Below are 24,118 nucleotides of genomic sequence, written 5' to 3'. Positions count from 1 at the left end.
TTTAATTATTATTGGTAATGGGTTTTTAATTGTTTTTTATTACTATGTAAATATTTTTATTTTTTGGGCAAACAGATGATTCAGTTTACTATTTAATTTTTTTTAAATTGTCCATTGCAAAATGCATGCGGGCAAAAAGTATTGGATGTCAAATAAATGGTAGCGACAAAATATTGTCCTGTGAGGTCACGTTTTTTGATACTAGTATCGATGCCACGCTAGTTAAAGCCTGCGAAAGAACAGGTAATGATTTTTATTGGACTATTTTTCTTACAAAACAAACATTTATAATAAGAAAGCATAAATATAAAAGAAGCTCCAGGAACAGAAGAAAAAGTTGTCGAGCCGGCAAAAAGGCCGCCCCGAGTCACGTGACTTTTCGGACCAACCCTGACCTCTCTCGCCGATCGGTCGCACGGATGGACCGATCCCGACGAGTGCGTGGTCCCGCCTTTCCGAGACGGGTCGTCAAAAAAAAAAAAAGTCAAGTCAGTCGAAAATCAAAACAACGAGCGATGCTTGCATATAAAGTGCTTGTTACGTCATCTTATTGTTATTAAAATATCGTTTGGTGTCCTGGAGTGAAAAGACGGTAAACAAGTTACACGTTGCTAAAAAATAAATCTCTTCTTTCAAGTCCCGTCTGCCGGCTGATTCCGCTCATGCCGAGCTGGTCCCGGGAGCCTGAAACGGGACAAGACGGATAGTTAGACGGCGTCCTGCTGCGTGGCGGATACCTTCAGTGGCCAGGGTTGCCAGAATGAGAAAATTTGGTCTACGTTTGATCTAAATGAATAGAAAATAAGTGGAAAAACTACAAGAAATTAGCCCCCAAAATTAAAATGATGGGAGAAAGAGCCACCCATCGCCAAGTAATTTATGAAAAAAATGGCATTTTCTAGTGAATTAGTGCTAAATGGAACCAAAAGGATGTACAAAACAGCAGATTATAATAACAAAATATAGAACCCATCAATATTCAGTTGTCATTTGGACTGCTTGTTAATCATGGTTCAGATCTGGCAACCCTGCCCAAAGGCTAGGGGCTAAACGGCGGCGTACCGTAAGGCGTGGTGATGAGGATGAGTATGATGGATGAACAAAACAAAGTGAGGATGATGGTGAAGATGAAGAGGGAAGAGGGGAGGAAGGCATGGGCCAAAGCCCATGCCGGCCATCCGTGGCTAATTTCCAGTTATCGCTTGGACAGTACTCGCTTGGAGCATGGCGGATTTTTGGGCTGACCGCTGCATCGTCGCAGGATCCGGACAGGAGGTTTCCGCTCCCAGCGACTTTTGTCCCTACCCCCCCAAAAATACGTCCGGATGGCACTAAAATAAAAAAATTGGGGCGTACGTGTGGAAAAAAAATCCCGGGAATGAATTTGGCGTGGTTGTTCCGCCTTTCCGGGAGGGACGGTACGGATACTCGGCGCCAGAAAGCGCTCGGACGAGGCGAGCCGCGGCGCGCAGTCAGCCCGCCGGCTCGGCCTCGCCCGGCGGCGGGCGCAGGAAGAGGAAGACGCCCGAGGCGGGCAGGTAGACGGCCAAAAAGAGGAAGACGTCGTGGCTGAGGCACAAGAGCGAGTCGGCGCGCGGCGTCAACGCGCAGTCCAGGAAGACGCCCGTCAGGAGGTAGTAGACCTGGAACTCCTCCCATTCTGCGCTTTCCCAGGCCCCGCCTCCTCCACTCACCATGGCTTTGGTCCGGGCGCCCTCCGACGACGACGCCTCCTCCACGCGGGGCCGCCCTCGGCCCGCCGCCCGTTCCGAGCGTCGGCTACGCTCCGCCAGCTCCTAAAAGTCAAGAGAGAGCGCCGCTGAGCGAAAAGCACGCAAAGAACAGGGGTCTTTCTCGGATCGGCCATTTTGGCCGAGGGAGGCCGCTCTCGGTCCTCGGACAAAGCGCCGTTCCCACCAAAACTCCCAAAATGCAACCCGCTTTCCATTTTAGCCCCAAAGTTTAAGATGGCGGCCACGGTCACGGCCATTTTCAAGGGTAAAAACATCTCAAAATCTGCCGATAAAGCAATAAATAAAAGGGTGGGACTCGCCATTAGAGTTTTGTCCATGAAGAACTCCTTTCCCGGCGTGCCGTCGTTGTACTTGGTGTCGACGGCGAAGCAAAGGAAGAGCACGTCCACTACCATCTCGAAGACAGACAGGAAGCAGTGCGCCACCAGGAAGGCGAACGCGCACACCAGCAGCAGCGGCGGCAGCCACTCGGCGTAATCTCCGCGCGCGTTCAGCAGCAGCACGCCGGCGAAGGCCGTGCTGGCGACGACCAGGATCTGCCGATGGGGGCGCCGGCGTCAGCGCCGTTGGGGGAGCGGCCGGTCGGCGCCGCCCCTTTGGCTCACCTTCCCCAGGAAGAGCACAAAGTCTCCCACGGCGTTGACGGTGGCCACCCGCAGGGCGTTCTCCACCAGCAGGACGAAGGCGTCTCGCGCCGACGCGCAGAAGCCCGTGCCGTTGATGGCCGTGGCGGCGTACGCGTTCTGGCGAGGGAGGGCGGGGTTTAGGTTAGCGAGGTGGCGGCGGCCCGCCGGAAAGAAGGCCTCACCTGGTTGAGATAATTCAGGCACTTCTCTAAACACCACAAGCAGCAGATGCAAGACTTGAGCGCACAGCGAGCGCACGCGTTTTCCTGGAAAGCAAAGACGCTGGTGTCAGAACGTCAACGTTGCCAGATTCCCGCTTAATAGGGAAGCTTAAAATGGTCGAAAACCAACAGAAAGTAGCCTGCAAATGTCCAGGCTGGCTGGAGCCCGATTTTATCTGGCAACGCGGTCCGTACCTTTCCTTTCAGCTGCCTGTGGACGTAGATGAGGAGGAGTCTGGGGATCTTGACCAGCGTTATGATGAAGGAGCCTTTGGCCACCGTGCCCACGTGATACCTGAGCAGCCGCAAGGCAGCGCGCACAATGGGCCACGCCGGAAGTCGCTTCTTGTCCCTGCCGAACGCGCCCGGAAGAAAAAAAAAACAAGGTTGGACGCTTCGCAAAGAAATGACAGAATAAAATGAGAGGATTTAGCGGCGATTGGCGGCGGATCAAGGAGGAGGTTTGAGAGCGTCTGCGTCGGCCACGCCCCACCTGGTGAAGTAGTAGGTGACCACGGCGCCCGCCACCGTCATCTGCTGGCAGGCCAGGATGAACTCGGTGATCCACAGCAGGCCCACGCCGTGGAACCACGCCAGGTACTCCAGGCGGCCGCTCAGGCGGAACTCGGTAAGCCCGTCCTCCTCGTTCAGCACCGCCTCCCCTGCCGAGGCCGAGTCGGCCCAAATCAATCAACGGGGAAGGATTAACGGTTTGGGGTCATTGTTCGGGTTATGATTTTTCTTCAGTGTTCACAGTGTTACAAAAGGAAGTCATAGAAGAAAAGAATACTTCTAATATATACATTTAAATAATGAGTGTTTTAATTGTGTCGAAATCAAGGTGCTATAAAAAAATCAAAATATTGTTTTTTTTAATATATTAAAATATATACAAATATATATATAATTTTAAAATTAAATTACTGGGCGGCCTGGTGTCGCCACTCCTGGGTTCAAGTCCAAGTTGGTCCACCTGTGTGGAATCTACCTGGGCCTGCGTGGGTTTTCTCCGGGTACTCCGTTTTCCTCCCACATTCCAAAAACATGCCCGGTAGGCTGATTGGACACTCTAAATTGCCCCTAGTTACGAGTGATTGGTTGTCCGTCTCCTTGTGATAAACTCATTCAACGATGGAATGTCCATCATTGCTACTTTTTCTTTTTTTGACGGAGTCCTACCGCTGGTTCCCAGGAAGAGCAGGACCAGCACCCAGTAGATCCAGAAGATGAGCAGCACCAGGAACGTGATGAAGGGCTGCAGCGTCAGCAGCGGCAAGTGGACGAAAACTTTACCGGCCACGTGGAACAGCGCGATGGCCAACGCCACGCGCTTCCTCATGAACAGCATGAGCAGCAGCAGCACGGCCTGAGCGACAGGAAATTGCGTCCGGCGAGCCAGTCCAACCGGGCGCCCTCCGTGCGGCTCGGGCTTACCGTGAAGACGGAGGCGGACGCGGCGTAGATCGGCGACGCCGCCTCCCCGTCGCCGCCCGACGCCTCCTCCGGGGCCGCCTCGGTCTGGTTTCCCTGGAGACGGCGGTCCACGTAGAACCACCACAGCACGCCGGTTCCCGCTGAGACGGCACGTCGGTCAGGCCCGCGCTCTTATTTTGAAAGGGGATGAGAGCTCACCTAGGGACCCCAGCACCACCAACGAGGTGAGGATCCACACCAGGACGGCCGAGATGTAGCGGATGATCACCGTCAGCAACATGGAAAGCGCTGGCGGACGCGGACGTGGGTCAGGTGGGAACGGGGCCGCCTCTCACGCGGCCAGGAAGGACTTACCGAGCGCCAGTACGCAAAGTCCGGCGATGATCTCCTTGCTGGCCGCCACGCCGGCCACCGCCCGACGCAAGAGCGAGCGGTCGCCGACGAACGTGGCGACCGCCTCGGCGAACTTGGAGTAACAGGAGACGTCCGTGGGAGCGCAGCGATTGAACAGCGGCAACGGCTTGCTGCGGACGGACCGGGGCGGCGGGCGCTTAGGGCGGGATCCAATAAAAACGAAGGCTCCCTTACCTTGGCGGGACGGGAAGCTTGGGACACTTGGCCGACCTCTCGGGAGCGCTGGCGTACTTGTGAGCCGCTAACTCGTACGAACACAATTCGGAACCTGGAACACATCGGCAAACGTTCGTCCATTTTTAAGGGGATCGTATGAGAACGTCGCTTCGGAGCGGCCATTTTGTCGGGGGCAGAGGAAGGTCTTTTCGTGCTCCTGCCATGAATCTTTCGCTCGTCGGCGCGGGCCTCACCGTTGACCTCGGCGAAGTTCTGGAGGTCATGGAAGGTGCGGAGGGCACGCGGGGGGCAGAGGGCCACGCACAGGGCCACCGACTTGATCTTCCGTTGAACGATGTCCACATCGCACGGGTCCAAGTAGAAGACGAACCTGCGGGGACGACGACACGTCAGGGCGATGGCCGGCCGCCGTCCCGCGCCCGACCGGGCACCCACTTCCTCTCGGTGTGGTCCAGGCCGCTGAGCCGGATGCCGTCCAGCGGCGGGTTGCGTCGTCCGCACGTGTTGCCGAAGCTGTCGTAACCCGAGAGGAGGCGGGCCGCACCTCCCGACGCCACGGTGAAGGCGCACACGCTGCCCTGCGCGAGGGAGCACAACAAATGAGGTGATGGGGCGAGAGGGCGAGAGCACGGGGGTGGGGGGGTGCGTTACCATGCCGACGCAGAAGATGAGGAAGAGCAGGAACCAGGGCAGGTCAGTACAGCTTCGCTCCTCCAGCGGTCTCCATTCGCGCTTTGTCCTCTGCGGGGGACGGGAAAGAAAGTGTTAGCAGGCCGACGGCGACGCGACGGCGGCTAATAGGATGAGGTGCGAAGGAGTGAGCGAGACAGGCGCTCTCGGATTACGGGCCGGAAAGATGTCACCTAACCGCGAGCGAACGACGCGCTGGGTGTGTGTGGGGGGGGCTCACCTCCGCACTCCCGCAGCATCCCATCTCCTCCGCGACGACGGAGCTCGAGCCGAGCGACGGGTTGCTAGGGCCGGGGGATTCGGGGGGCGGCGGTGGGAAGGCGCGGCCGCCAAGACGGCCCGCATGAAAGGCCCAAGCCGGAAGCGGAAGCGACGACTGACGCCAGCGGTCCTTCTTTCTTCCTTCCTTCCTTCTCTTGTCGTCCGAACGTCGCAAGACAAGACGAGAAGGTCGCTCCCTCCCTCCCTTCCTTCCTCGCTCGCTCCCTGGCTCGTTCGCTCGCCCGCCCGCTTCCTCGCTACCCAGTGGGCTGGCAGCGCGCAGCAGCGGCCATTGGTGTCACTGCGCATGCGCCGGCTCACCGCCACGCGAGGCCGAGCGTCGCGTCGCGTCGCTCGCCGCCGCCGCTGGGCGGCGCCTCCCCCCCGCCAAGCCCAGTTTGAGCGCGTGCCTGCGTGCGCGAGCTCTTTCTAGCCGATCCTGCATCCTCGGGCGACATCGTTTATTTTGAAAGGCCGACAGAAGCATCCGGGCTCAACAGTTAGTGGCACATTCTTTTTTTGCAGGCAAATTGTAGGTTTTTGGGCGACGGAAAAATGAATAGAAGCTCTTGAAAAGTGATATTAATGCACCAATTTCGTTATACGCAGCTGTGTATGATGACAATAAAGGCTTTTGATTTGATTGAATGCGTTGGATCTCATCTGGTGCACAAGTGAACACAAGCACCCCATTAGCCACTTCCCCCGAGTTTTTTAAATCAATCGAGTGATGAAAAGTTCTTACTTCCTAGACCGAGATGGAAAAGCCTCAATGGATTTTACGACCAATCCCCAGCGACGTCGTCGCGTATGTTTTGTCCTCTCGGATGACGTCAAACCCATCTTTTGGGGAACTTTCCTCCGAGGTCGCCACGGCGACACGGACAATTCCGGCAACATTTTTGTCAAGCGTCCGCTGAGGGGGACGTTTCCCTACCTTGGGGCGGAAGTGAAGTTGCTGCTCCGAACGGCTGGGCTCCATCTTGGCGGCGGGGGGCCGAAGGACTCGCAAGTTAGGCCGGCGAGCGTCGAGGCCGCGTCCGTCCGTCCGTCCTCGGTCGCTCGTGCGAAAGTGACATCTGCACTCATGTGCCGCTCGCCTCGCGCGCAGAAAGGACCTTTTGTCCTTTTGTTGACTCTTGTACCAGGCTGTGTGCGTGCGCGCGTGCGCGGGGGTGATGGGGGGGGGACAAAGAGCGCATTCATCGATTTGGGGAGCACGCACTCGATGTCATTGGAAGGCGAGTCGTTCGCTCGATTACCAATCGTGACGATCGTTTGGCGATTTCTTTCACAGCAGAATGATCAATCGCTGGAGAGGTGAGCGACCCCTAGCGGCCGTGCGTTCACTTTGACGCGACGTCCAGCTGACCACGCTGCTTGGGGGGCGGAGCCACATCGCGTGAAACCTAAAAAAAAAAAAAAAAAAACAATGATGACTACTGCTTTTTTTTACTACCAAGGAATTTTCATGCTGATGCTGATTTGAAGGATTTCAACATTGAAAAATACAAAGTTGCAAAGCTAAAATGTGTGCTCAGGAGTTTCATTCATTCCCTTTTCCTTTCCACTTCTCCTCACAAGTGTTGCAAAAATAATTGTCAACCCATTGTAGAGCACAGTGAGACAAATTTAGACTCTAAACTTTAGAGTCTAAAGTGTTCAAACAAAAACTGGGCCAGGGGCCACAGATTGGACACCCATAATCTAGAGGGCTCCCTTTGTTGTCATTGTATGTTTTATTTATTTATTTTGAAGGATTTATCGTCGTGAGATCGTCCTTCTTTGTCCAATTCAAACTAGATATCGATGTCAACTCTGGCTTTTGTGACTCCGGTTTTAAATAATATTCATAAACACCTTTCCAAGTTTATTTTGATCATCTTTTTGAGGTCACTCGAAAGAACATTTATTCTTATAACGTTTATTTCAGTGTCTATTGAAATAAACATTGTCTTTTGGAAAAGTTCAATTCAAGAAAAGAAAAGTTACGCCAGTCCGGAAGTGGCACCCACGAGATGCGTCTTCCAAAATAATGCCCCGCTTTCCTAGACAAAATTCACATTGACGGATGGGCGTTTCCCTTTTATTTTGAAGTAGCGACCGGAAACGCAGCATGCGATTATCACTGCAAACTGACAGACGCCGGCCGGGACGAGAGCGAGATTTTGCAAAATCGGAGTTGACTTGACAAAACGCACTTCGTCAGTCGGCAGTCCGCGAGCGACGTTCAAGCAGAAGAAGAAGGACAAGAAGGAGAAGAAAAAGAAGGAGAAGAAAAAGAAGGAGAAGAAGAAGGAGGAGGAGGTTCAGAAGGAGAAGAAAAAGGAAGCACTAGGAAGAAGAAGGTAAGAGGGTCCACTGCTGGCGAGTGTTGAAATGTGTCGGACTAAAGTTCATCCGAGTTGACAAACGGCAAAAGAAAGACAAGTTGGCTGCTCTGCCTAAAATGGATGACTCGGAATATTGGCCAAGAATTCTGTCAGTGATTGATTGGATTGATCGAGTTGGTCAATTGATCGACCTGTTGGCTGTCATTTCCAAAAACGGCTCTATTTTGCATATTCATCAACCCTTTCAGGGAGAGCGTTTACTCTAACTATTCAAAAGCCTCAATTGTCTAAATGATATGATACCTAGTGAAAACAGCCATTGACGGCCATAGACGGCCACTACATCTCACCTGGGAGGGGTTGGAAGAAGTTGGATTATGTCCTAAATATTGTGCCGTGGGACACTCATTTCTATCAATGCCATTTAAACGTTTAAGAATGTTGTCATTATTATTCATATATCATTTTCTTGTTTGCAATAACACAGTAATATGTCTGGCTAGCCCAAAGAAAAAGCCGATCGATATTTCTATTTGAAAAGCCGTTGTCTTTTTTTTGTTTTTGCTAACTACCACGAGGCACGTTCTCAACTGAGATGAACTTTGCCGTTGAAGTTCGGCTGCCTGGCGTTTGGCTAGCAAAGGCAAAAAAGTATTTTGAAGATTCGTTAGGTCAACGTTGGTTATTGATTAGCAATCAGCGGGAGATTATCAGCTCTTCCTAATAAAGCCGGCGACTCCGCAGATGATAGCGAGCGTGCGTGAGGGCCACGTGATCGCCGCTATCTGAAGACATCTTGACCTTTACCCTTGGAGACGCGCGTCGCCGAGGGTCGGACGGGCTACCGGGCCCGGGGTCCGCCCAGGATCGGCCATGTCCCAGCGGACGCAGCTGGGTCTGCTGCTGTGGAAGAACTTGACCTACAGGCGGCGGCAGAAGGTAAGATGACAAACTTTACGGCCATTTTGGGGGGGATCCGGGGAAAAAAATCTGGGACCCCGCTGAGAATTGTTGCTTTTTCAGCTCCAACTGCTGGTGGAAATCGTGTGGCCGCTCTTCATCTTCTTCATCCTCATCGCCGTGCGCATCGGCTACCCGCCGTACGAACAGCACGAATGTGAGTTGGCCACGTTGGCCAATCCTTCCGTCCAATGGGCGGGTCGGGCGAAGTGACGTAAAGCTAAACTCAAGTGGGATTCGAACCCGAACCCTTCGGCGCTAGCGAAGCGAGCTAAACGGCTAACCACGCTGCTAGCGTAGTCTACGGCTAATTTGGGGCATTCCAGACTCGGATTAGATTTAATGAATGAGATCGACCTAATTTGATAAGTCTTCGGTCCCCCTTTGTCCTCCTCGTGTCCATTTATCTTTTTATCTCTTTTTCCAATTTTATCTTTCTTTATGGACGTCATAATCGGACGACGTCAGATGCTCAAGGTCGTGCTCGCGGGGCGCCGAAAACCAGCGCCGCCCGTGCCGAGCGGAAGCAAGGGGATTTTTTTTTTTTTTTTTTTAAAGAAAAAGGGGGGTTATAAAAAAAAAGCCCACCATGGGTGAAACTGAGGCGGTGGAAGGAGGGAAAGCGTGCAGCGTGTGCGTGGGTTGTAGTCGTTTGAGGAATGTTGCCTCTGTCATGGAGCGGCGACCTGTCCTAACTTGTCACCGTCGAGCTCAATCGAGTCCAAAAATTGGATTGGACTCAGGCCCGCTTGCACGGAGAAGCGCGTTGGCTTGGAAATGGCGCCACCGTATCGTATGTGGACATGGCGGCCCATATATATTAGCATAATTGTTATGTTACCTGATCTTTTGTTCATGAAGGTTGACCGATATTTGTCTGATATAGAAAAATATATATTGGTTTAAATCGCTTTTTTTTTCAAGACAGATCCATACTATTAGATGCTATGATAGCATAAATGGAAAGTTGACTTTTTGGGTGATAGAAAATGGTTGCTTCGCCGTTTGGGTGACGTTCCTGGTGGCCAGTGTTATAAATGGAAGTAAGAAAAAACTGTTTTGAACTATAAGAAGCGAGCCTTTCAAGTCCCAGTTTACAAAACGGGGTTTAGCCGTCGCAAACTGCCATTTTTTTGGAGCTGGTATTGGCATTTGAAAATCCAGACGAGGCAAAATGTCAGGCTCTAACGGGGGCTGTCTGACATCTCTGTTTTGTCAGGTCACTTCCCCAACAAAGCCATGCCCTCGGCGGGCACCTTGCCCTGGATCCAGGGCATCCTCTGCAACGCCAACAACCCGTGCTTCCGCAGCCCCACGCCCGGAGAGTCGCCCGGCGTGGTGGGCAACTTCAACGACTCCATGTGAGCCGGCGTCCGCCTTGGCCTGGCGTCTCGAGCCCGTTTACCCACTTTCTTTTTCTTTTTTTCTGGCAGAATTTCCCGTCTCTTCTCCGACGCTAAGAAGATTCTCCTGTACAGTCAGAACGACAAAAACTTGGAGGGCTTCAAGGAGCTGGCCAGCGCCCTCAAGAAGCTCCAAAGCAGCAGAAGTGGTCAGTAGCCAACGCTAGCTAACGGTAGCCAACCACGAGAAGCGCACCTTAGCTAGCCATCTAGATCGTTAGCAAAAGACCAGCGTAAGAACGCGTAATCCAAGGTTCCACTTTCAATACTCCATCTCAACACCTTCAATTCCGAGCTCGATTCCAATCCGGAGCAAACGGCCGAAAATCCTCCGCCCCTTAAAATTTCCGGTGCCATTTTTCTTTTGTTCCGCGCTTTTCTTGCTGGCTGAACAAAAGGAATTTGCCACTTCTTTGTGTTTTAATGACGGCGTGTCGAGTTTCCGACCTGCTCTGACCTGCTTTTATTGTGGCGGGGAGAGAGCGAAGGAGGAGCCCGCTCGGGGGAGCGACCCCGGCGAGCCAAACCCTCGCCAACCCGGGCCGGGTTGACGGACTCGAGCCGACGGCCATCTCGGCTTGAAGCCACGCCGGCTCATTTGAGCGATGGCGTCACGGCGGCTCGACCCGTCAAAAAGTTTCCCGCTCGGGCCTGTTTTGACACGTGCCAAGCCGGAGAGTAGAAAAGAACCAATGTTGACTTTTCCTTTCAGGCTTCAAGTTGAAGCACTTCCTGCGAGACGGGGAGACTTTCTCCCACTTCCTGTCGCTCAACGTGACCCTCCCGCCGGCGCTGGTTTCGCACATCCTGGACGCCGACGTGGACTTGGAGAAGGTCCGCCCGCCCGCCGCGCTCCGTCCGTCGCCCGCCCCGTCGACGGCTCACTGGACGGGAGCGTGTTTGCGTTCAGGTCCTTTTGAGAGGTTTCGGGGTTCGCCTGCGGGACGCATGCCCCCGCCGGCCGGGAGGCCGCGGCGTGGGGGAGTTCATCAACATCACGGAGCCCGCCGTCGCCGTGGTCGTGCAGGAATTGGTGTGCCGCGCCCCGCCGGTGTGGCTGGACCTCGCCGAACGCAACTTTCTGGAGAACGTCGACTTCCTCAAACCATTCCTGGTAAGGCGTCCTTTTTCTCGCCTGCGTCGCAGGTGCGGGACTTGGGAATGTTTGATCTGGAGCGCCACCCGTCGGCGCGCTCGTCTCTCAGGTGGACGCCAGATCGAACCCCCAGGCTGTACGAGAGGTTTCCGCGGCCGCCAACAAGCTGCTGGACAGTCTGGGCTCCTTGGCCGTGGAGGTAGGCCATCGGCGGGGTCACGGGGATTTGAAAAGATTGCGCCGCGTGGCCTGTAGGGGGCAGTGTTTCGCACGTGTGGAGAAGGCTATTTCATTCATTCATTTTGGATGAAATCAAGGATTGTGATGAGCTCTCATTGGCATCGAATAAAAATGCTGTCGAGTTCCTCACCTATTTCCAATTTGACGCTAAGCTAGCGTTTACATTGCTTTTATGGTCATTATACAAGTATAATGACACGGGCTCAGCACGCGAGTTGCTGGGCGGTCAGGACACCCAAAGTCGCAGCTGCACAAAGAATTAGAAGCAACAAACAAACCGCACTCCGCCAGCTGCCTCGTCCCCGTTGACCGGCGTAGCGGGTGGCGACGTAGACGCCGTGCGGCATTTTTTTACCCTTCCACGCTCGCGTCCCGTCTCGATATCCGTTTCCGGATATCCGGCAACGCGACAACTTTGGAATTTTGGCCTTCCGCAGCTGGCAGGGATGAAGAGCTGGATCGACTTGAGGAAAGAAATCATCTTCCTCCGGCGCAACGCCACGTCCTCGCCCAGCGCCTTGTACCAGGCCGTGTCGCGAATCGCCTGCGGGCACCCGGAGGGCGGCGGCTTGCAGATCAAGTCTCTCAACTGGTACGAGGACAGCAACTTCAAGGCGCTTTTCGGCAGCCACAACAGCAGCGAGGACGCCACGGCCGCGCAGCACTACGACAACGCCTCCGGTAGGTCAGGCGAACCGGTGGAAAGTCGTAGTATGGGAAAAGTGAAAGACTATAGTCCGGAAGATACGGCCATTTGGGTCAGACCCCCACTGTGCGAATCGGTTTCTCAGACAACCGACTTGAGCCTGCGATGGCACTCGTGCGGGGGCGGGTCTAAGGAAATATTTATGGGGTGGCGAGAGGGTGGGGACAGCCAAACCGGGTAGCAATTTTTCCGCCATAGTAGATCTCGACTGAATAAGTCTCAAAAACGTCAACTCCAACAATTGCTCCTAAAATCCTGGTCTGGTTTCCAAGACCTTTCTCCCTTGGTCAAAACTAGCACCCTTGCTCTTTCAGTGTGAGACCCCCCCACCCCCGGATATTTAATACCTTCTATACGTTCAGCTGAGGATTTTTGTTTGTCCACGTTGACACGCTGCAATCCCCACAGCTGTGCTTACCCAGCCAGTGGGATAAGTAGAAAATGCTAACGCTATGCTAAAGTGGATGCAAATGAAAACATGGCAAGGCTTTCTCCCAAGGCCAAGAGGCATCGGGTGCGAGGGAGGGAGGGCGTTAGGTGCAAAAGTCACCCGAACATTTGCCGTTTGTGCGCAGCTCCTTTCTGCAACAGTCTGGTGAGCAGCTTGGATTCTAACCCCATGTCTAAGATGATCTGGGAAGCCGTCAAGCCGCTGCTGCTGGGGAAAATCCTCTACACGCCCGACACGCCCGCCACCCGGCGGGTCATCCACGAGGTGAGCGACCCGATTCCCGCCTCGCCGTCCGCTTGACGCCCCCCGTCTATGGTCCCCGCAGGTCAACCGCACCTTCCAGGAGCTGGGCGTCTTCCGGGATTTGGAAGGAATGTGGGACGAGGTGAAACCCAAAGTGTGGAACTTCCTGGAGAACAGCGAACAGATGAACCTGCTACGGGTAAGCCTCGGCGCGTCCGTCTTCCGTCCGTTGGCCGAGGCGCCGGAAAACAGGAAGCGCCCGTTTGTGCGTGCCTTCCAGTCCCTGCTGAAAAACAACGTCACCGCCTTCTACTTTCACGCGCAACTGGCCGACACCGATTGGACCGTGGCCGACGTCTCCCACTTCCTGTCCAGGCACGCCGACGAGCGGGGACGGCGGCCGGGCGCCCTCACCTGGAGGGACGTCTTCAACGAGACCGACCAGGCCGTGGGCGGCATTTCCCGCTTCATGGAGGTAGGAAGGTGGCGACCGTTCCCCGGCCGAGAAGATACGATGGGTAAAAGCCGCCTGGTTTCAGTGCGTCAACCTGGACAAGCTGGAGCCCGTGTCCACCGAAGAACACATGATCAACGAGTCCATGCTTCTGCTGGAGGACAAGCGCTTCTGGGCGGGGATCGTCTTCCCGGACGTGGCCGCCAACGCCACCGAGCTTCCGCCCAACATCAGCTACAAGATCCGGATGGACATCGACAACGTAGAGCGGACCAATAAGATCAAAGACGCGTAAGGACGGCGGTTCCAAAGTGGGGGGGGCGAGGCCCTAAACCTGGCTTTTCCTCAGGTACTGGGACCCGGGTCCTCGCGCCGACCCCTTTGAGGACATGCGCTACCTCTGGGGGGGCTTCTCCTACCTCCAGGACGTGATCGAGCAGGCCCTGGTGCGGACGCTGACCGGCACCAAAGACAAGACGGGCGTCTACATCCAGCAAATGCCGTACCCGTGCTACGTGGACGACATGTAGGTGGTGGCGGCGGCGTCGGGCGGCGTCCGGCGGCGTCCGGCTCACCCTCGTCTTCGCTGCCCTCAGCTTCCTGCGGGTGATGAGTCGCTCCATGCCGCTCTTCATGACGCTGGCCTGGATGTTCTCCGTCTCCATCATCCTGAAGAGCGTGGTGTACGAGAAGGAGGCGCGTCTGAAGGAGACCATGAGGATCATGGGATTGGACAACGGCATCCTGTGGTTCAGCTGGTTCATCAGCTCGCTGATTCCTCTGCTCATCAGCGCCGGACTCCTGGTCCTCTTGCTCAAGGTGAGTGGGCGCCGGGCGGGCGCCACGCGTGGACTCGGACCGTCACCCCCCGGATTCTCCTCCTCCCCCAGAAAGGAAACTTGCTGCCTTACAGCGACTCGGGCGTGGTCTTCCTCTTCCTGGCTTCCTTCGCCGTGGTCACCATCATGCAGTGCTTCCTCATCAGCACGGCCTTCGCTCGCGCCAACTTGGCCGCGGCCTGCGGAGGAATCATCTACTTCACGCTGTACTTGCCCTATGTCCTGTGCGTGGCCTGGCAGGACCACATCGGCTTCACGGCCAAAGTCTTCGCGGTAAGAACGGGCGAGTCTTGGCGGTGGGGACCATTCCTTCCGACCCGAACGCAGTCCCCGTTGCCCGCAGAGCCTCCTCTCGCCGGTGGCCTTCGGCTTCGGCTGCGAGTACTTTGCCCTGTTCGAGGAGCAAGGCGTGGGCATCCAGTGGGATAACCTGCTGGCCAGTCCCTTGGAGGAGGACGACTTCAGCCTCCGGACCGCCATGATCATCATGTACTTTGACTCCTTCCTCTACGGACTCCTCACCTGGTACATCGAAGCCGTTTTTCCAGGTAGCGTGAAAGCCTAGAGTGTGTGGGCCGGCCCCTTTTCGCGCTTTCGTTCGCTAGTGCGAGTGAACACAATCTTTGTTGGGCAAAGAGCCTGAGCCAAGGCACAGCTCTGGCCAATCTCCAGCTCTCCTTTCTCCCAGACATACTGTAAGAATCTCAGCAGTTGTCTCGGAGACCAAGGAAGCTCTGCCCATTCGCACTACATCGTCTGACACGAGAGCAAAGCGCGGCAAATGGTTTTTGATCCCTTTCCATCCGGCAGGTCAATACGGGATTCCTCGGCCGTGGTTCTTCCCCTTCACCAAGTCCTACTGGTTTGGAGAAGAGGGGAACGCGTCCGACAAGGTTCCACTGGAGTGCAAAAGAAAGCAAGGTGAGGCGGCGAAAACGTAAGACGGGATTTGTTTTTATATCTGCTTTGGTGTAGCGGCGTGCATGGAAGAAGAACCGAACCACCTCCAGCCCGGCGTCTACATCAAAAATCTGGTCAAGGTGTACCGGCACGGGCACAAGGTGGCGGTGGACGGCCTGACCTTGGGCTTCTACGAAGGACAGATCACGTCTTTCCTGGGACACAACGGCGCGGGAAAGACCACCACCATGTGAGTGATCTCGCCCTCCGTCGGCGGCCCGGCCAGGCTTGAACCGTCTACGTGGCGATAGGTCGGTCCTCACCGGTCTGTTCCCGCCCACCTCCGGCACCGCCTACATCCTGGGTCGAGACATCCGGACGGAGCTGACCGCCATCCGTCAGAGCTTGGGGGTGTGTCCTCAACACAACGTCCTCTTCAGCATGTAAGCGTTTTTCCTTCCTCGTGTTCTCGCCAAACCACAATGTTAGTCCCGCCTTCTTTGTGCCCATCCTCCTCCTATTGGCCACTGACGCGGGAGCATCTCCACCAGGTTGACGGTGGAGGAGCACGTGTGGTTCTACGCCCGACTCAAAGGCTTGTCGGAGGAGGGCGTGAAAGGCGAGATGGAGCAGATCCTGCGCGACACGGGCCTGCCGCACAAACGGCGCTCCAAGACCAGCACGCTGTCCGGCGGCATGCAGAGGAAGCTGTCCGTGGCCCTGGCCTTCGTCGGGGGTTCCAAGGTGGTGATCCTGGACGAGCCCACGGCCGGAGTGGACCCCTACGCTCGCAGGGGAATCTGGGACCTGCTGCTCAAGTACCGGCAGGGTGAGTTGGGGCCGGCGCCAGCGAACCCGCCCACACTCAGCGCCGTCCGTCGCCATTGGCAGGACGCACCATTATCCTGTCCACGCACCACATGGACGAGGCCGACATCCTGGGCGACCGCATCGCCATCATCTCGCACGGGAAATTGTGCTGCGTGGGCTCCTCGCTCTTCCTGAAAAACCAGCTGGGGACGGGCTACTACCTGACCCTGGTCAAGAAGGACCCCGAACCCTCGCTCAGCTCTTACAGGAACTCGTCCAGCACCGTCTCCTTCGCCAAGAAGGTCAGCGTGCGTGCGGGGGGTGTCCCAGACGGGAAAGCATTAACGCCGGCCGCTTCTGTCGCAGGACGAGACCGGTTCCGTAAGCAGCAGCGACGCCGGACTCGGCAGCGAGCAGGAAAGCGACGCCATCACCATCGGTGAGCGACCGGCTCCACCGGCTCCACTTGCCAGATCGGCCCCGGGTTTCTTCTGCATCTGGCAACCCTGAACCGCTTTGCCGTCCACCTTTTAGAAAACGGGCGCCCGGCTTCGGTGTGCGAGGCACCCCCGGTGGACACCTCGCGGGTGTCGGGCCTGATCCTGCGCCACGTCCCGGCCGCCCGCGTGGTGGCGGACCTCGGGCACGAGCTGATTTTCGTCCTCCCGTACTCGGCGGCAAAAGACGGCGCCTTCGTGGAGCTTTTCCGAGAGATGGACGAGAAGCTGAGCGAGCTCAACATCTCCAGTTACGGCGTCTCCGACACCACCTTGGAAGAGGTTAACATTGGAAATTTTCTTCTCCAGTGAGCGGTTTGCTTCAGTCTCCCTTTTTGTCTCGTCAGATATTTCTAAAAGTGGCCGAAGACAACGGCGTGGACACAGACGTGCCCTCAGGTAACGTCCGGCCGAGCCTCCGACGACTCGTGTCGCGAAAACCTTAACCGTGAAGCGGCACGCAGACGGCACGCTTCCGGTCCGACGACGACGAAGGACTCACGCTTTCGGAGGAGGCGATCCTCAGAGCTGCTTGAGACCGCTGACGGACGAGCACGACGGCGCCTCCGACGACGATCTCGGTAGGTGGTCCGGTGAGATCCCGGTGAGGTCCTCGGGCGGTCCTCAAAAACAAGACGCGGCGTTCCAGAGGGTCGGGAGACGGAGCGCCTGAACGGCATGGGCGGGACGGGATCGGAAAAAGTCAGCGGCTGGAATCTGCGAAAGCAGCAATTTGTGGCCCTCATGTGGAAAAGGTTCCTCTACGCCCGGCGCTCCCGTAAAGGCTTCTTCGCTCAGGTGCGTTCGCTGGCGTCCGTCGCTTTTGGGATCTGGCGTTCACCTGGCCACGTCCCACAGATCGTCCTTCCGGCAGTCTTTGTCTGCCTCGCGCTGGTCTTCGGTCTCATCGTGCCTCCTTTCGGAAAATATCCCAGTTTGGAGCTGCAACCCTGGATGTACGAAGAGCAGGTCACCTTCGTCAGGTACTCCCTCCCTGTCTCCAGTCTTGGTGGAAACGCATCCTAAAAATATAAGATGCGTTTGGACGTAGTGACGACGCGCCGGGAGACGCCACCATGCAGAAGTTGCTGGCTTCTCTTTTGGACCCCCCGGGACTGGGCACCCGTTGCATGCCAGGACTGGATCTTCCGTAAGATGCCACCAGTCGCCTCTGCCGCTTTTGGCCCACTTTGCTGGGTTGTCTGCCACGGGGATCTTGCTTGGACTTTATCTCTTTAGCTTGAGGGACTTTTTCATTCTCTGGTTTCCGATTTCCGGTCTCGTCGAAGCTCTTTTCTCTCCTGTCTTTTCTCCACTTGGGACAACTTTGGTCCATGTTTTTGAACGCGCGTATTGTGGCTCTTCACGTGCGCATCGGGCTCTGGATAACAACAATGGCTTGTTAAGTGGTACATTGATCCTGGACACTTCAAATGTGGGCCACAATGACTATATGCTTCAAATCAGTGCTCTTGCAGCCAGTGTGGATCTTCTTGTTTCCTCTTTTCATTTTCCTCTCATTTCACTTCTGGCGACTCGGGTTTCCCTCCCGCCTCGCCGAGGGCGCTCTGGCACCTCTCGTCCATACGGTTGTTTTTTCACGGCGGTCGCCGGTCCGCAGGGACGCGCCGTGCACCATGGGCGACGAGGACTGGAGCGTCCCGGAGGTCCCGGACGACGTCCGGCTGCTCTTCCTTTCCGGGAACTGGACCATGGAGGAGCCCTCTCCCGCCTGCTCCTGCAGTTGCGACGGTAGGAAGAAGATGCTGCCAGAATGCCCCGCCGGAGCCGGGGGGATGCCCCCTCCCCAGGTGAGGACGATGACGCGGTGGTCACTTTGCCGCGGAGTGGCTGACCTGCGTTTTGACTTCAGATCAATTTGAGTTCCACGGACGTCCTGCAGAACCTGACGGGAAGGAACATCTCCGACTACCTGGTCAAAACCTACGCTCAGATCATCGGCAAAAGGTAGGAAGTGCTCCACGCGCGGCGCCGCCGGCACTAAAAGACGATTCCGTTCTCCTCAGTTTGAAGAACAAAGTTTGGGTCAACGAATTCCGGTGAGTCTGCCGGATCCCGCCTCCTGTGGACAAACCAATGCAAAGCGGTCCCGCCACCGGCAGGTACGGAGGCTTCTCCTTGGGCGCCAGGAGCACTCAGGTCCTCCCGCCGGCCGACGAGATCGACGACGCCATCGAGCGCGTTCGCAAAATCTTTGAACTGACCAAGGTGGGTGGAAATCGTAAGAGGGCTTTGCTTTCACGTCTTCTCCAATCAATGGATGTGGCGTCTGGTACAGGGAGCGGCGGCGGATCGATTTCTTGACAACTTGTCGGCTTTCATCCACGGACTGGACACCAAAAACAACGTGAAGGTGAGCGGCACGCCGCCGATATATTAGCAGACGGACTGACTAAGCGAGCGCGGGGTGGGGCGCTCAGATCTGGTTCAACAATAAAGGCTGGCACAGCATGGGCTCCTTCATCAACGTGATGAGCAACGCCATCCTGAGAGCCAACTTGCCCCCCGGGGAAGACGCGGCGCGCTACGGAATCCGAGCCTTCAACCACCCGCTCAACTTGACCAAGGAGCAACTGTCCCAGGTGGCGCTGTGAGTGCGCGCGTCCGCCAGGGGGCACGTCCTGTTAGCCTGAGCTGGACCTCCCTTCCCCCTCAGGGTCACCACCTCCGTGGACGTGCTGGTGTCCATCTGCGTGATCTTCGCCATGTCCTTCGTCCCGGCCAGCTTTGTGGTTTTCCTCATTCACGAGCGCGTCACCAAGACCAAACACATGCACTTCATAAGTGGCGTGCACCCGCTCCTCTACTGGAGCGCCAACTTCATCTGGGACATGGTAGGTGAGCCCGCCCCGTGGGGGAAGGGACGCCGCCGGATGACCTCCCTTGTGTCTCGGCAGTGCAACTACGTGGTCCCGGCGACGCTGGTCATCCTCATTTTCGTGGCCTTTCAACAAAAAGCTTACGTCTCCTCCACCAACCTGCCGGTGCTGGCGCTGTTGCTCCTGCTCTACGGGTAGGCACCGGTCCTCGGGCCCCCCAAGGTCCGGAGGGCGCGCTGACGCGGCTTCCTCCCGTCGCAGGTGGTCCATCACGCCGCTGATGTACCCGGCGTCCTTCGTCTTCACCGTCCCCAGCACGGCCTACGTGGTCCTCACCAGCGTCAACATCCTGATCGGGATCAACGGGAGCATCTCCACCTTCGTCATGGAGCTCTTTGGAGATCACGTGAGTGCCCACCTCGGCGTCCCTCGCCCCACCCACCTTTTGGCTAACCCGTCGAGGCGCTTTTAGGAAATCGGCGGCATCAACGACATACTGAAGAACGTCCTTCTCATCTTCCCTCATTTTTGCTTGGGACGGGGCCTCATTGACATGGTCAAGAACCAAGCCATGGCCGACGCGCTGCAGAGATTTGGTAAGGCCCCGCCCCGCCCGCCCTGGCACTGCCCCGAGGTTGTCGCACGTGACGTGTCGCGTGTGCGCCTCAGGTGAGACCAGGCTTCGTTCCCCTCTGGAGTGGGACATGGTGGGAAAGAACTTGTTCGCCATGGCGTTGGAAGGCGTGGTCTTCTTCATCATCACCGTCCTTATACAGTACAGATTTTGCATCAAACCCAGGTGATCTCAGCACCCCCTCACAGGATTTTTGGCTTCTCGGGAAGGACTCCAAATGGATTCTATGGTTTACCCGCACAGGGCGCCCAATAAGGTGAGCCGGGCGGAACTTCCGGAAGACGAGGACGAGGACGTCGCTCGCGAGAGGCACCGGATCGTCCACGGACTCGGACGCGGGCACATCCTAGAGCTCCGACAACTCACCAAGGTGATTGTCGTCAAGTGGCGTCCGTCGGAGCGCCCGCCAGCCCTCGGGTGTTAAGGAGTCCCGCGGTCTTCCGCCGCCGCAGGTGTTCAAAAGGAATCAGAGACCGGCGGTGGACCGTCTCTGCGTGGGGATCCCCCCCGGGGAGGTCGGTTACAACCGCGTGGGTGTGGGCTAGCCGCTCGCGCGTGACTTTTGCGTGTAACTTTGTGTGGGTGTGGCAGTGTTTCGGGCTCCTGGGCGTGAACGGCGCAGGGAAGACCACCACCTTCAAAATGCTGACGGGTGACACGACGGTGACCGGCGGGGAGGCCTTCCTGGCCGGCAAAAGGTCGGCTCGAAGCCCACCGATCGGGCGCTAAGGCGCTACGCTAACTGCGCTCCTTCTGCAGTATCCTGCGAGAGTTGGAGCAGGTCCACCAGAACATGGGCTACTGCCCTCAGTTCGACGCCATCAACGAGCTTTTGACGGGACGGGAGCATCTGGAACTCTACGCCATCCTCAGGGGAGTTCCCGGGGAGGAAGTCTGCGACGTGAGCGGCCGCCCGTTTTCTCGCCCGAGACGTATCCCCTCGCCGTGACCGTCGCGGCGTGACGGACAGGTGGCCGAGTGGGGCGTCCGGAAGTTGGGTCTGCTCAAGTATGCCGACAAAGCGGCAGGAAGTTACAGCGGCGGGAATTTGCGCAAGCTGTCCACCGCCATGGCGCTGATCGGAGCGCCGCCCGTCGTCTTCCTGGTGAGTTGCCCCGTTACGGGTTAAGCCAGAGAGACGTTTTCTCTCGTTTCGCACTGCTTGTGGGCGGAGCTAACCTCTGCCGTCGCCCCGGTTACAGGACGAGCCCACCACGGGCATGGACCCCAAAGCCAGGCGAGCGCTCTGGAATTGCATCCTGTCCGTCATCAAGGAGGGACGCTCCGTCGTGCTCACCTCGCACAGGTTCCTCTCATCGTCTTCTACTTTTTGGCCTTTCCTTCTCACCTGGTCACCAAAAGGGAACTAAATGTCTTTTTAGTGGATTGTCCAAATGTGCGTGCCAAAAAAATGGACCCAAAATCAACAGGAAATGACCCGAGATCAACGGCGAGTGACCCAGAAATGATCCTTCGATCAATTGGAAGTCATCTCACATCAATAGGACTTGACCCAGAATCAATATGAACTGATCGGGTATTAATAGGAAGTGACCCAAAATCAACAACAGGAAGCAACCCATAGAGGCCCCAAATTGAACTGGGGTTACCCAGGAAATTGAGAGGAAGGGAGCCAAAGTCAACTACAACAAAGTCAATTTCCCTGAGTACGGGATGAATAAGATTACCGTATTTATTCGATATAACGCGCACTCATAATTTGTGACGAAGGATTGCACCGGTACTGGTAACTGGCAAATGCTGAACACGTCGCCATGACAACATATGGTACGGAATCCTGGTAAAACAAACTAGTACCAGTATGAACTCAATTCTCAAATGGAATTTACAATTTGAAATCATTAGTCTAATTCATCATCATAATATTTAAAAATGTTCAAAGTCTGATTCATCATCATCAGATTCACCAAACAATTGATTCCATTCTTATAGGACGGGCTCTCGCTCGCCATCTGGTGGACAAAAACGGGTTTTTACGTCTCCCTTTATAAAGGCTGAGGAGGGCATTTCACCAGGATTTGGTCATAAAAGCAAAGACCTCATGAATAACCCACACCCAAACTTCATTTTTTGGGGGGTACAAAATTTTGCGCGTTATACTCGAACAAATACGGTATTCTAAAAGATGTACAGGATGTTATAATTTTTTTTTTAATGACAATCAGAGCATCGGAGCAAAACTATTCGCATTTGAATTGACGTTTCAAAGATTGGATTTTGATCCGCTTTAAAAACGTTCGTTTCAGTATTAATCTGCGTTTGTGTTTACGTACAACAGCATGGAAGAGTGTGAGGCCTTGTGCACCCGGATGGCCATCATGGTCAACGGCAGGTTCAAATGTATCGGCAGTGTCCAACATTTGAAGAACAGGTATAAATAACACACATACACTAACATCTTAACCCCTTCCATGCCAGATTTTGTGTGACAACATTTTAAAGGTGGAGCTATTGCAAATTTGCTACGTTTCACCCGTAAGATCGGGATGTGAAAATGCGTGCTGACCTTGCACTTGGGCGGCAGGTTCGGCGACGGCTACACCGTGGTCCTGCGTGTGGCGGGTCCCGATCCGGACCTGGAGGCTGTAAGCCGCTTCATCGAGCGCGAGCTCAGCGGCAGCACGCTGAAAGAGAAACATCGCAACATGCTTCAGTACCAGCTGTCTTCATCACGCTCTTCACTTACGCACATTTTCTCCACGCTGGCCAAGAACAAGAAAGCCCTCAAGATTGAGGACTACTCCGTCACGCAGACCACGTTGGACCAGGTACATTCCTCGCCGGCAATCATATAGAGTTCGACTGACGTGGGATTATCCAAAACTGATACCAATTCATTTGTTTTTAATTCAGCCGATTTAATAAAGCCGATATTTTAGGCCAATATACTTTTTTTTTCAAAGCATATGGATTATAAACGGCAATTGTAACACACTATACTAATGTACGCATCAAATATGAAATAACAGCAATAGAACGCCAAACATTTTTTGAACTTTAAGTATACTTGTAGCTTATACATAGCATAAACAATCACATTCTAGTTAGAAGACACGAATTACATGATATTACACAAATAACAGAAACATTTTACTTGGACTTGTCTTAATAGCGACCACGTTAGCGTAGCTGTAGCCGTTAGCATCTACGTAGCACTATCAATAACATAGGTTGACGGTACCGCTTACATTAGCTCACGTTAGCTAGCTAACAGAAACATTGGTCGTATTCTTTACTTACAGTTTTGTATTGATGAGGCAGGGTAAGAAAACTAGCGTCCACGTTAGCCTAGCGCTAACCATTAGTATTTACATAAACAACATTATCTTATGAATATATTACTGAAATATTCATGTTCACTTATTAATCGCTTCGAGGAAGCTCGTCCACTTCCGGTTCATTTCCTTCTTTTGCGACAACCACTTCCTGTAAGCCACTGGGTGGTGCTAAAGCGCGAGTCACTAAGATTGTCACACAAGTGAACGCTATCCTAGTATATTTCTGTTTTTTTGGGGGGGGAATATCAGTCAATTAGAAAAAAAAGTCCATATATCGGCGTTGACGTCTGCTTGCTTTGCAGGTGTTTGTCAACTTCGCCAAGGACCAAAGCGACGACTATCACTCCAAAGACGCGGCCTCTTCTTTCAGGAAGCGGCGAGGGAAGGCCGTGCCCGCCGTTTCTCAGGAAAACGGCTCCAACGAGAGCGCCGTGTGACGCCCGCGAACGGCGGAAGACAAAGAACTTGAAGCGGCGCCGGCCTGGCCGACCGCCATTTTTCTTTCCCCGTCCACCAAGATTCCAAATCATTTCAAATCATCGTACTTTGATTTTTATTTATGTTTGTTCTACTGCCAATCAAAGTGTTGATGATTTTGGGAGGAACATAAACTATGTGAAAATACCTCACTGATTTAATTTTATTTTTTTAAATCTCTTCCAATGTGACACCAAGCTGTTACCGAAAACATTGAAATCAAAGAAAGACACAAAACGCTAACAAGTGTTTATATTTCACAAGATGCCACATTTTGGCTCCCGATATCGATTCCGACTCCAGCTGTGTTATTTGTTTTTTGTCGGAATAAAAATATTTGTTCCCTTTTAATACTAAAT

General features: G+C 54.8%; 2 protein-coding genes across 5 annotated transcripts; one reads left to right on the top strand and one right to left on the bottom strand.

Moving 5' to 3' along the window:
- Nucleotides 1-238: 238 nt before the first annotated feature.
- On the bottom strand, nt 239-23,414 carry slc44a1b (solute carrier family 44 member 1b). 4 transcript variants are annotated; one of them, XM_077608585.1, is made up of 19 exons: nt 23,245-23,414; nt 22,511-22,628; nt 6,840-6,986; nt 6,515-6,726; nt 5,278-5,367; nt 5,062-5,204; nt 4,860-4,996; nt 4,624-4,717; nt 4,390-4,559; nt 4,234-4,323; nt 4,036-4,175; nt 3,781-3,967; nt 3,095-3,263; nt 2,797-2,953; nt 2,563-2,646; nt 2,360-2,497; nt 2,054-2,290; nt 1,063-1,796; nt 239-684 (listed from the first exon to the last, which is right to left on the bottom strand). In XM_077608585.1, the coding sequence occupies exons 4-18, from the start codon at nt 6,557-6,559 to the stop codon at nt 1,473-1,475; spliced, it is 2,205 nt and encodes a 734-aa protein (XP_077464711.1). In that variant the 5' UTR covers nt 6,560-6,726; nt 6,840-6,986; nt 22,511-22,628; nt 23,245-23,414; the 3' UTR covers nt 239-684; nt 1,063-1,472. The 4 variants fall into 4 exon arrangements, with proteins under 4 accessions (XP_077464711.1, XP_077464713.1, XP_077464714.1 ...); XM_077608587.1 differs by having other exon boundaries at nt 1,695-1,796; XM_077608588.1 differs by lacking the exons at nt 6,840-6,986; nt 22,511-22,628; nt 23,245-23,414 and having other exon boundaries at nt 6,515-6,746.
- LOC144081967 (phospholipid-transporting ATPase ABCA1-like) lies at nt 7,769-23,908 on the top strand. The gene is made up of 49 exons (XM_077608584.1): nt 7,769-7,925; nt 8,655-8,849; nt 8,934-9,027; nt 10,090-10,231; nt 10,304-10,422; nt 10,986-11,107; nt 11,184-11,387; nt 11,479-11,568; nt 12,047-12,290; nt 12,891-13,030; nt 13,092-13,208; nt 13,290-13,484; nt 13,549-13,754; nt 13,813-13,989; nt 14,060-14,282; nt 14,354-14,575; nt 14,646-14,850; nt 15,113-15,223; nt 15,278-15,452; nt 15,514-15,645; nt 15,754-16,031; nt 16,094-16,314; nt 16,379-16,451; nt 16,547-16,791; nt 16,857-16,908; nt 16,974-17,090; nt 17,159-17,307; nt 17,368-17,492; nt 17,561-17,659; nt 18,131-18,320; nt 18,383-18,477; nt 18,537-18,569; nt 18,633-18,738; nt 18,809-18,883; nt 18,951-19,120; nt 19,187-19,364; nt 19,428-19,543; nt 19,611-19,755; nt 19,822-19,945; nt 20,019-20,148; nt 20,227-20,353; nt 20,436-20,498; nt 20,575-20,681; nt 20,743-20,884; nt 20,954-21,088; nt 21,186-21,289; nt 22,283-22,375; nt 22,529-22,772; nt 23,585-23,908. The coding sequence occupies exons 2-49, from the start codon at nt 8,784-8,786 to the stop codon at nt 23,717-23,719; spliced, it is 6,855 nt and encodes a 2,284-aa protein (XP_077464710.1). The 5' UTR covers nt 7,769-7,925; nt 8,655-8,783; the 3' UTR covers nt 23,720-23,908.
- Nucleotides 23,909-24,118: the final 210 nt, after the last annotated feature.

The sequence above is a fragment of the Stigmatopora argus genome, chromosome 9, assembly GCF_051989625.1.
Source record: "Stigmatopora argus isolate UIUO_Sarg chromosome 9, RoL_Sarg_1.0, whole genome shotgun sequence".
In the NCBI taxonomy this organism is placed as follows: domain Eukaryota; kingdom Metazoa; phylum Chordata; class Actinopteri; order Syngnathiformes; family Syngnathidae; genus Stigmatopora; species Stigmatopora argus.
This window is presented reverse-complemented; position numbering and strand designations above follow the sequence as displayed.